The sequence below is a fragment of the Montipora foliosa genome, chromosome 2 (genome assembly GCF_036669935.1).
Source record: "Montipora foliosa isolate CH-2021 chromosome 2, ASM3666993v2, whole genome shotgun sequence".
NCBI classification, from domain to species: Eukaryota; Metazoa; Cnidaria; class Anthozoa; order Scleractinia; family Acroporidae; genus Montipora; species Montipora foliosa.
The window spans coordinates 34,971,923-34,984,422 of record NC_090870.1 but is presented as its reverse complement, the minus strand read 5'-3'; the positions used below and the strand labels follow the sequence as shown (position 1 = coordinate 34,984,422).

Here is a 12,500-nt window from a genome sequence, read left to right as displayed (position 1 = left end):
ACAACCATTACAAGAAACCGATCGTTCTTACTTGGGGAAACCTAAGCAGAGGTAAGAAGCATGTTAATTAACCCAATCACTGACTTTCTTGATCTGATGAAGATGGCGCAGTGGTGAGAGCACTCGTCTCCCACCAATGTGGCCCAATGTGGCCCGGGTTCGATTCCCAGACTCGGCGTCATATGTGGGCAGAGTTTGTTGGTTCTCTACTCTGCACCGAGAGGTTTTCTCCGGGTACTCCGGTTTCCCCTCTCCTCAAAAACCAACATTTGACTTGATTTGTGTTAATTGTTAATTTCAATTTACAGTGTCCCCAAATAGTGATTCAGCGCTAGAACGACTCGACACTTAAATAAAGTTCCTTTATAACATTTCATACCGCTGAAGCTTTAGCTTGCTGGTTTTGAGGTCCAAGGTTTTCACGGCTGCTTTTTCTAGCCTTGCCGCCTGCATAGGTTTCCTTCTTGGTTTCTTCACTATTTGCAGCAGCAACTTTGCGCTTGCTAATTCGATCAAATCTTGGTGGTTTTTCTCGCTGGGGCTTCGATTGGGTTCTTTTCTCGGATGCATCTTTAGAAACCTCAGAAGTTTGATCAGCAATTACAACTTTTGGCTTGGTAGAATTAACAGTCTGAGATGGCTCTTCCCTCTCGTCAGGTTCTTCAGGTGGTGCAAGTAGAGCAATCTCTTTAGTCATTGCAATGTAGTCTTCCTCTACACTAGCATCTTCGATCAACGATGGCGGAACAGCGGGCATTACTGTTCCCTGGAAGTAACAAATAAACAAAAGCCTTAATTAAGCGATGACTATGATACTAATGATGTTGGGATCATTTTACTTTATCCAATGTTACACTGTTTCCTAAGAACAAATTCTCGAACATTTTAAAAATAATTGAATGAAAATAGATTCCGCATTCCAGCACTACAAGCTACGTTTATCACTTAAAGTGATTCCTTAGTAATAAAATTCGCCGTAAGATTTTAAACTTTTCTCGATTGCTCCCTACGTTATGGGGACTCGAAATATGCAATAAAAAATAGGTCACCAAGCTCGTTCAAGGTATGGTAGATATAACTTGCTCAAGTTACTCATTTTATCATTGCGACTTCATCTATAGACCTTTTTGGCTTGTACATTTTGTTTTCCCAATACAGATCATGTGATAATACTCAGGAGGTTTGGTCTTTTGTTTTGTTCATTAAAATGAGGGCAATAATATGCCTGCATGCACTCTTTTTCATGAGCAAAACAAAGGACCAAACCTACTGAGTATTATCACGTGATCTGTATTGGGAAAACAAAATGTACAAGCCAAAAAGGTCTATTAAGGACAAGTTTGTTCCATCGGTTCACGCTACGTTTCGCAGAACAGGAAGCACTGCTTTGACGTAATTGTTGAAGAAACAAACAGGTGTATTGTATTGCTCAAAAGAAATAATTTAATGTTTGTTTTATGGTACAGACACAAGTGTTGAAAAGTCACCGATTACAAATATTCCTTGGGTGCGTGATCTCAAGGAGACAATTTTGTGTTCACGAGTGATGACGCCGAATACTCTTTTCCGTTAACTTCTTTTTTCCTGACGTAATTTAAGGGCAAGACTATTACTCGACTTTCTTTACCGAGAGTCTAAAAAGTTTTCGGTTTTGATCTTAACTGCTGTGCTCTTAAAACGGCCATTCTTCTTTCTAGCGAGCTTTCCTGCACGAGAGGTCGCCATTTTGAAATGTTTTTAGCCACGTTTGATATATCAATATTCACATATGGCTACGAGGCTTTATGGTTGCATTTAAATATTGTTTTGTTTAGATATCTCCCTTGAGAATGGCGAGGCAACGAAAACAGAACTGGTTGAGACCTTTTTGCAGATACGGCGGCCATTTTGATTTTTATTGTTTCGAAAGACACTATGGGATGCTCAGGGAGCAAATTAACATGTATTTGCCCCCTGGGCATCCCATAATAGCTATTTGAAACAATAACAATCAAAATGGCCGCCGTATCTGCAAAAAAGTCTCAAATTTGACCAAAACGCCTCGTAGCCATGCCTGAATATTGATACTTATGCGCAGAACACGATGCACAGTGCAATACCAGGGAATCACCAACGTTTTACGCAACGGCAATGTTCGGGTACCAAATGAAACCCCAACCAGGTGATCTGGTGACGTAATTCGGAGGACTGAGGAGAAAAACTTTAGCGCCGTATCCCAAAACCGCGCGCGGCCTTATTTTTTAATTCAACATGGCAAAGGCGAGGTTAGATCTCGTTGTTTCTACTTAAATGTTCATTCAGTAACAGAAAATGTGGTAGACACAGAATAATCTGTTGAGTTTTGGCGATGGAAGGCACCGCAGGGAGTTTGGAAACAACATCTAAGGCCCCGCGAGGTTGTGGGATACGGCGTTAAAATTTTTCTTCCGAGTCCTCCAAATTACGTCACCAGATCAACTGGAATAATTTCTGAACACGTTGCACTCATAATGTGACGTAATAGGTCACCATGAGAACTCAAAAACAAACTCGGTCATCACATTTTCTATTGCTGAAAAGTTATTAGCAGGCTGAGATGAAACTCTGCAAAGTTTAAGAAAATCTCTGGAGCGGACTCAGCGCTACTTAAGAATATTTGTGAAGGTGGCTATCAATCGCTCCTGATAATTTCTTCCAACTTTGCATTTTAATTCCCAAATAGACTTAATTAAGGTAGCGATGTGTAAGCAAAACTACGAGCAACATTCACGTTTACATATTTACCCAGACTTACTCCTCAGTTCACATAAACCAAGCAAACTAAAACAGCGCTAACTAATTTCATCAACTGCACTGCACTTACAGACTGAGCAGGGCGGGTGGATGATGGCTTTCCACTTCCAACTGCAAGAGGGTCTGGTATTGTTGTGATCACTTGAGGAGAGGCACTTGGTGGTTTGGCAGGGGTAACAATATTGAGAGGTTTGTCCCATGCATTAAAAACTGGGGGTGGGGCAGGCGACACTGGCCTTTCAACAGTTATTGGACTATTGCGTTTTGTGGAGCTTGCACTAGATGCATTACTGTTGGATGTAGTGTTGGCGAGCCCAGCAACAGCCTCAGACAGAGCACCGTGAACTGATTTTCCAATGACTCCTACTGCTTTACTTTGCGTGTTGACCTGAGGTGAATGCTGCTTGCTAAACCGAGGAGGCTTGGTTGACTGGCCCTTTTTGTTTCCTGTCTGGTTGCTGCGTTGCCTAATTTGTTCATCAGTTTTCTTTCTTCTCTCCTCCTCTTCCCGCTGCCTTTCTTTGTTCTCCTTTTGGGTTCGACGAGAGGTAACCTCGACAAAGCCACTGAGAGTAGACGAAATATCTGAGTCGTCATCTGTCATATCATCAATACAGATCACACCAGCAATATTGTGCAAATCAAACTGCTGAATGTCAGTCTTTCTTAAACTGGGATCTTGTTGTCTTCCTACTTTGCTAGATTCGCTTGACCCGGTGTTAATGCTGTCCAGTCCAGTGCTGTGAGGACCACTCTGCACGTCTGATCTGCGGTTTCCATCCTTACTAAAGCCATTTCTAGCAGCAGGCAAAGGCACCCGAGGTTCCCCACCGGTAAACTTGGAACCTTCAACTTTTGCCTGCTGCCTTTCCACTAAAAAAGGCTCTCTTCTTGAGGATGTGTTTGGTGCCCCACCAGACTCTCTTCCCTTATCTTTTCTAGTACGGTCTAAAAAGGGCCTCGAAGATGAAAACCCTTTTCTCGAAATGGACTCCTTCCTTGTCTCTAACTTTTCATTTCTTGAGCTTTCCCCCTCTTTAACAGAACTGCCCACTTCTTGATCCCAGTCCTCTGTCACTGGTATCACAGAGCTATTCAATGGAAGCTGATCTTTTCTTCCTCTTCCTCTGCCCCGTCCTCTCCCAGGTCTATTTTCACCTCCCTCATTATGTCTGTCACCACGAGAAACACCTCTAGTAAAGCTGGCTCTTTCGCGTTCCTGCTGCTTCTGAAAACGGGGAGGACGTTCCACTTCTCTTCTGCTTCTTCCAAACCCACCTGTGCCCCGTGGACCAGCTCTTGACGCCACCTTTCCTCTAAGTGGTGGCCTGGCAGATCGTGAAGAAGGCATAGTTTTTTTCGCAAATCCTGAACTACTCTCTCTTCCTTTCTTTGGGTCAGTCTCTTTGTCTGAGGTCTTATCATCCCTTCTTTCTTCAGATGCAGACGTGGCAGTCGTGTAGCTGCTTGAATCACTTTCGTAATCATCCTCAGAAAGTTCTTCATCTGTTGATTTTGAACGTCTGTAATTATTTCCAAATTGCCCACTAGCAACTGGCTGGCTTGATCTTCCACCGCGAGTAGAAGGTCGTACAGGTGGTTTGCTGAAGCGACCACGAGTTGAATAAGAGGATCGGTAGCCCCCTCTCTGGTTTCTTTCATCTCCTCTTGGCCTTGAATATTGCTGCTCATCGTCTTTTTCACCGAGTCGCTTCTTTCTGTCATCCTGAGAGTAACGCCTGTTCACTGCATCTCTGTCATAGTTAGAATACCCTTTTTGTTCCTTTTCTCGACCTCTATCCTTATTTCTGTTTTCCCTTCCAGCAGATCGTTGGCTGGTCTGGTCTTTATTGTAATTCCGTGAAAAGCGTTTGTTCTCATGGTCCTCACCTCGATCTCTACCCTTGTCATTATATGGTCGCCGTCTGTCGGGAAATGTTTTCCCACTTGGTCGCTTGTCATCATGAGATATCCTTCTGGAATCGTCTGAATACTGAGAAGGCTTTCCAAATCCACCCCGCCCTTTTGGTTTCAGATTATCAGTTTCTCTGTTATTATCTTGTCTTTTTCTTGGATCCTGTCTTGACACCGTGTCAGTATCATTGTCGGCTAACCTTGAGGTGCTGTCCTTGCTTTCTCCTTCTTTGTTTTCTTGCTTTAGAATGACGTCCTTCTTCTCCTTATCCACCCCTTCATCTTCCTTACCAGTCACTAACTCTTTCTCAGGATGTAACAAACCATCTTCAATGTCCAACTGTTTCACCACAACTACAATCTTTTCTTCTTTCTTAGTCGTGTCATTTTCTGGAATGCTAGAGTTTTCTTTCGCTGCGACGTTCTCCTTGTCTTCCTGAGCTGGCTTCTGTTCTCCATCAAGACTCTTAGCAGGTGATAAAGGTTTAGGTTCACGACTTCTGAATGGTTTCGGTTCTCTATAATCTCTGACTCCTCTTTCTCCCCTTCCACGGCCTCTATAGCTTGTTCCACTTGGTCCCATTCCACGGCCAAGTCCTCTAACAGGGAAGCTTACCCTACCACGGCCACGAAACTCGGAGTACCTATCTCGTTTTGAGTCATCACGTCCAGCAAACCTTCCCCTTCTCTCGGGAACATAACCACCTTCATCACTGTCATCTCTTTTACGTTTCCCCAAGTCTTTCGAATCATCATTTCGTCGTCTTTCATACGGTCTTGTGTCTCGTTTAGTGCCTCGCCTGTCTTCGCGCCTGTCTTCGCGCCTGTCTTTGATCTGTGGCATCTTCTCGGGAGGAGGTTTTCTTGCAGCTTCACGACTTTCCTTCCTCTCTTTCTTTTCAGGTAATTTCTCTTTTGAAATCACCTTTTCCTTGTCTGATTCAGAAACCCTCGGCTTCTCAGCCTCCTGCTGCTGTTGGTGTCTTTCATCACGTGATTCAACAATACCATCTTCCTCAAAGACAGGTAAGTCAAGATCGTCTTGCGTTTTGGCCTTTAAATTCACGGCCTCCAAACTTTGCTCCTTGGTTTGTTCACCAATTACTTCAGTATTTTCAATTGTCTGTTGTTCTGGGGCGGCAGATGCTCGCTTTTCAATTTCTCTGGCTGGTTCACCAGTCGCACTTTCTAATGACTTGACACTTGATATGTCATCTCCTGCTGTACTACTGCTATCCGAGCGCTTCATTATTCTTTTGACAGGGAGATCAGGTTTAACGGGTTGTGAAGGTGAAACAGGGCCTGCAAAGGAATAAAGAAGCCACTTAAAACGACTACATCCACACCTGCTAATTTTTTACGTCTTCAATATAATTGTTGGACACTTTTTTTGGTTTCCAGGTTATTTTTCATGTTTGCACAGTATTCAACAAGAGCTACAATAGTGGACAAAACGCGGAAAGAAAACCCTACACAAACCGACAAAAAGAATTTGTTCCCTTTTTCTCCATTGTGAATTCCACAACTGTTCCTTCTCCTTCCTCTCCCAATCCAAAGTTGATTTCCAGGAAACTGGTCATGAGCCCCAAAAAACAACATTGAGATGGGGGGAGGGGGTTTAAATATGGTCAATTGTTTGCTTACCACTGAAAGCGCTTGGAAGGGTCATTTTTCTTAAGAGTTTTGTCCACGATTGTAGCCAAAACGAAAAACTAGCCACCTGACGACTTTGCCAATATTTTCTACTTTCTTTCGTGACAAAGAAACCTCGACTGTGTTTCGCGCAAAAATCTAAATTACATGCAATTTTATTTTTCGGGTGCTCATGTCCTTCACAGAACCCGACTTTGAGTTGTTCGAGTTGTTTGAGTTTGTGTATATGCTGGGCGTGGATAGCCAACAATTTTGCTCATTAAAAAATAATTGTTTTGTCAACCCCTTGTTGCCGTACAAGTAGTTGCTGCTTAGGTGCCTTAGTTGGAGTGGTATTTTCCAAAGTTTGTTTATTATTATTATTATTATTATTTTTAATAGGCAATACGTTCTTTCTACCAGACAAACCTAATGAACGATTTGTTGCTTTGCTACTGCAAATGCATTAATTTGGAATATTAAACAGTCAGTGAACATGCAGGTTAAAATTATGCAGAGCATGTCATCAGGATTGTACGTGTCAAACTGAGAATTGTAATGTTCTAAACCGAGTTGTTGAAGAATTCAGCAAGAACAAAATTAATCTAGACCCATCTCTGAAGCTCATGGTAATCAATACTTTTATACTTAAATATGTCTTAACTATCAAAATTAAAATAAATGCTGTCAGTCATGCCAGTTTAGATAAGAGCAAACATTAGACTGTCTTTTTATCAAACAAGCCAGCACTTTTAAAAGAGAGGTACCGGAAACTGGCTTATTTACCAGCTACTAGAGAACACAGCAATGCACTGAGAACCGTGGGAATCTAACTTACCCGAGTCTACAACTGGATGGCTGCTGACTGAGAGCGGCCCTTCTTGAAACTCCCTCTGATGTGATGATCTAGAAAGCTGTTGGTGGTGGGTTTGGTACTGATGTGGATAAGGCTGTTGCTGATGATAATAATTGGACTGAATGTGTTGTTGCTGTTGCTGCCGCAGTTGCTGCTGCTGCTGTTGTTGCTGCTGGAAGCGAGGTGGAATATCTCTTGGGTGATGATGAGGTCGCGAAGTACCTCTTGAAGAACTGGATCTGGAAGCATCACTAGAATCACTGTCATTCCGAACACGACTCAGACGTTCTGAATTGTCATTTCTCAACATGGCATTATCATGTTGATCCACTGCTGTATTCTGAGGTTCTTGCACTCTTTCAAGACTCTCTGCCACCATTTCATCAGTCACTGGTTCTTTGATATGTACATCTTTTTCAATGAAGTCTAGCTCTTCAGCCCAAGCATCATCTCCTTCTTTTCCACTCTCTCTCCTTGCCCGTTTCTGTTCCAGTTCCTTCAATTTGGCATGTGAAGCAGCTTTCTGTTCAAGTTGCCTTTTTAATTCTTCTTCTTCGCGTCTTTTCCTTGCCCTTTCCACTGCTGCACGCATTTCTTCCTGCTGCTTCTCTCTTCGTTTCTGCCACTCATTTACTACTGGCTCTTCTTTGGATGATGGTTTACCTTGATCCAGGGGAGCCTGTTGTGGTGGCCCTCCTCCTCTTTGCCCTGCAGGTATTTGTTTTGAGTACGGCATAGGCCATCCTGAAGCTGGAGGGGAACCTTTACTGTCAAATGGCTGCATCCCAGGACTTGAGGGTATTTGCCTGCCATCAGCATAATGGTGAGGATGCCCTTGTGCTTCAGACGACACTGTCCTTGTGACAGATGGCCCTGTCTCTTTAACCTGCAGAAAAGAACAACTTGATTGGAATGTTTCACATACCATTTACACATTTATAAATGACTTTTTACTTCAAAATCAAAATGCTACTCACAGATTTGCCCTCACTACTTTGCCATCTGGAGTCTACTTCATTGTTGCTTCTATCTCTGTCAGATTTCTCTCTTCCAGGTTCTGCAGGAGGCTTGTCCTCCTCTTCAAAGTCTTCAAAGTCTAGCTTTGCGGCATAATCAACCTCGTCCTGAACACCTGCCCATCCACCCTCCTCTTCTTCGTCATTATCTGCCATTGCCTGAATGTCTTCTGGTTTGAGAATAGCTGGTCTACCATACCCTTCGCCTCGCCCCTCATAGAGCTTGCTAGGATGTCCGGGCCCTGTAGCAGCACCAGGTTTATGTACTGGTCCCCTGGAATGGTTATAACAAAAACAATATTACTTTTAAGGAACCACATCAATGTTCTTCATTAAAAGAGAACAAACCTTGTCAAGGGTCTACAGCCAAATACTGGTTTTTGTGGAGAGGGGAAAACCGCAGTACACAGAGAAAAACCTCTTGGAGCAGAGAAAGGAACCACCAGAATCAACCCACATGATGACAAGTCTGGGAATAGAACCTAGGCCACATTGGTGGGAGGCTTGTGCTCTCACGACTGCACCACCCCTGCTCCCCAAAGCCACCTTTAACGTTTTATTGTGAAGGTAGCTCTGAATCCAATCTCAAGAAACTTTAAGTGGGTGTATTTTAATGACTCTTTTATAACCTGTTAAGCAATTACTAGTATTTGTGTTTTGTATGGTATCATAATATTGTCATTACGTGAAAACTCTTGTGTATAGCTGTAGATTCAATCCTTCTGAGTAGCAAGGTTTATGGGACTGGTTTAACCTGCTTCAATTATTTTCATTTGCTTGTTGGTTCAAAAATTATTCTGCTGCATAGTAGCTCCATTACAGGGCACCCCAAAGTTGCATAGTCTAAACAGCACATTATAGTCTGTATCTCTTTGAGCCCAAGGAGACAGCCACTTATTCTTACAACTGCGTTTCACAAAACTTTGGACAGGTGGTTTCCGAAGTTCGTTTTGAATTCTTACAATTCACTTTGAACTTAGGAATCTCATTACATCTACATGTACTAACTGTCAATCAAATGGAAAACTTTGAAACTTGGGAATTTCACACAGAACTTTGTGGGAATGTGGTGAAGAAATTTCGCCATTGCTCTCTATTGTTGTTTTGAAATAAGTGCCTTCACCATGCAAAGAAAGTTATTATTGACAGCTGGGTAGAATGAAAAGGACCATCTCAAATAAGGCAGACTTCAAAAACAAACAATGGCCAACATTGCTGATATTTTCCTTGCAGAGGGAATATCAAAGCCAACAAAGGACGAAACAAAACACGGTCAATGTGTACTGACAATGAATGTGAATAATCATATCAAGTTCTGTAAAACTTTCAAGCCCAGGATTTTTAGCACTGAGATCCAAAACAAACTGGTAGAGAATAATGTTTATTTGCCCAAAAATGTCCTGTCGACTACAAATGCATTGATCAGCAATATTCTGCAATAATAATAATAATAATAATAATAATAATAATAATAATAATTTACTGACTCTTGAAAATTAAAATAGGTTAATCCTTTTTTTATCCAAGGTCAGTGCATTTTTTCAGTCAAGGACAATCTCTGTTTTGTATTCTGAGTCTTCAGAGGTGAGGACTACTGTTGGACTAGCTAATCAAACTTCATGATCTCAACAAACTTCAGCCACATTCCCACGAATTGACAGTTACAATAATGAGATTCCCAAGTTCGAATTTAAAACGAACTTCACAAACCACCAGTCAAAAGGTTTGAGAAACACACTGTAATTCTTCGCTCTACACTGTACATACCGAGTTGCATAATCAGGAGGGTTTCCATGAAGAGGTCTTCCAGGACCAGGTCCATATCCATGTGGTCCATTACCATGGTGATGAGGAGGGTATCCAAGTGAGTGGCTCTTTCCGTGTGGAAGGTGCTAAAACAGAGTGATTACATGTAATTCTTGCATTTATGTGTACAGTGAACAGAAAACTTCAGGCTTTCATTTCTTCTAAGCCAAAATGCAATGAAACCAATTGGATTAACTTGTTAAAGGGGTTAAGTCATGCAAAATTATTTATGCCCAAAAACTAAAAAGAAACTTTGTAATAAACACTTAACAACTGCCTCACAAAGTGGAGGTTGGGTGCCTGAGACATCAGGAGCTTCCACTATTGGCAGCCAGCTCCTAGATGGAGACCGCTCCCATGGCTGGCAAACCCAGGCAACCCAGCCAGGTAACCCAGCCAAGAGCCCATTGACAAAAGAGTGGAAAGAAAGGGAGGGACAGGGGAGGGGAGGCAGCCTCCAAGGAGTCCCCACGCTCAGGAAAACACTAACGCTCTGAAAACGCTGACTAAAACGCCAACAAAACTGCTACAACGCCCTATGGACCAAGAACACGAAGAATCCCGCACATGCGCATATCTAACAAACCGCTGACTGCGAAGGTAAAACTTGTGCTCCTAGTTGTTAACCACAATAAGGACGGTGCTTACTATTGTTAATTGCACATGTGTTCTGCGCATCTCGAGATACTCAGATTTCCAAATGCTGGTGCTTATTAATACAGGGATATTTTTGCACAGTTCAAAACCATGCAGAGAAAGCAGAACTTAGCAAGTGATCTTGGTGTCCAAAACGAAAATTGGGGGTAACCACGCATTTTCCAGAGATAATTGAGCTTCAATTTGGAAAAGAACGCCACACATTGCTTTGTATTTTAAAACTTTTTACAAATATTGTTGATTAATTATCTTTGAAAAATGCATGGTTAGGATTTCACTGCATGAATGAATTGGCTCATAAATGCCAGATTCCTATCCCTTCACCACAACAATCAAGTAAATTAGTGCTAACAAAAGTGAAGAACATGAGGAATTAATTTTAAAAGGTTTGCAACAAGTATGTTGATTGTAATTCTGTTCAATGTTCACTACAATGACAATATATACATGTATCTAACATTCAAATTAACTACATGTATAATATTAACTCAATGGTCCAAAAAAGGCTATGGCTTAGTAATTACCGCTTTTGTAGTCAACCAGAGGTACATGTAACTAGTCTTCAGCATTGCATTACAGGTTTTCTTTACAAAATTAATAGGTACAATGTATATTGCACCGCTTATTTATTAATTTGTATACATCATTTATACAGAAATTCCAGTTCAGCATAGCTGGTTTAAATGGAGATCTGTATTTACCCTCCCAACTATGGTACGTCGCAGAAGACAGACCACAACACCGGGAATTACATGCCCTACTCTTTGCGACAAGTGTGCAGGTTCTTTTACGTCCCACAGGATTATGAACATTGAAGGGTTGTGAGACGGGACCTCCGGCTTATCGTCCTTATCCGAGACGACTAGAGAGTCTAACCATTTGCAGATGTAATTACAATTACAATTACAGTTATTTAAAGACCCCGAGCGTTGGTCCGGCCGGAGTTGAACTCACGACCTCCCGCGTGACAGCCCGTGCTCAACCAACTGAGCCACTGGTGCACGGTTAACTTTATGTCTCATCTTAACCCTAACAATAAGTCACATCAAGGTAACAGAATCAAATCCTTTTGGTAAAGGAAGACCTCAAACCTGATAATCCGGAGGCCTTCTGTAATGTGGTCCTCCTGTATACCCAGGGCCTGGCCCTCCATTGTACACTTCTGGTCGTTCTCTGGCGGCGCTATAATCTGAAGGCTGGGGACCTAAAATACATGTAGGATGCAATAGTTCTTTGGATAATTTATTATTCAATTTTACTTTTGCAAAAACGTTATGAAGACTGAAGGCAAAACGATGCAATTACAGAAATGCAAATACCTGAGGCACTGCGTTCCATCCAAGCAGGCTCGTCTACAGTATAACAAATACATACAGATTAAAAACAAAAACCACACACAGTATTATGGTATCACTCAAAGAAACTCACGCATCTTAAACTACATGTAGGTGTACATGTACGCTACTTTTAAACACTAGTTTCAACATGTAAAATGCCTCCTTTGATTTTATGCCTCATAACAATTGTATGCCATGCAGCTTACTCAAAAACATTCTGCTTATGTGCAGAGTTTCAGGTCCCATAGCCATTGTTCTGTCAAAAATAAATATCTGAAGTGACCTTAAACGACACTAATAATGAACCTACCAAATAAAGAACAAACCAAAAGAAGTGTGGAGACAGCCCTAAATATCAGTAGAAATTGACAAATTGGACCTAAATTGGCAAGGATGATGATCATGCTTTAACCCATCGACTCCTGGGTGTTCCCCATTGACGAGTAAAATCGTCTGGTGTTAGACAGGTTTAGGGGTGAATGGGTTACTATGACTCAATAAAACAAATTT

The 12,500-nt window shown here is 41.9% G+C and overlaps 1 protein-coding gene across 1 annotated transcript in view; it reads right to left on the bottom strand.

Moving 5' to 3' along the window:
- Window positions 1-12,500, bottom strand: part of LOC137992934 (protein PRRC2C-like) — a 28,309-nt gene that overhangs the window by 7,004 nt on the left and 8,805 nt on the right. Inside the window, exons 4-10 of the mRNA XM_068838518.1 lie at window positions 11,973-12,005; window positions 11,745-11,857; window positions 9,958-10,082; window positions 8,152-8,464; window positions 7,157-8,060; window positions 2,843-5,988; window positions 380-766 (exon numbers count right to left, since the gene is read on the bottom strand). Of these exons, the coding sequence (XP_068694619.1) occupies window positions 380-766; window positions 2,843-5,988; window positions 7,157-8,060; window positions 8,152-8,464; window positions 9,958-10,082; window positions 11,745-11,857; window positions 11,973-12,005 (5,021 nt within the window). The remainder of the gene's footprint in view (window positions 1-379; window positions 767-2,842; window positions 5,989-7,156; window positions 8,061-8,151; window positions 8,465-9,957; window positions 10,083-11,744; window positions 11,858-11,972; window positions 12,006-12,500) is intronic.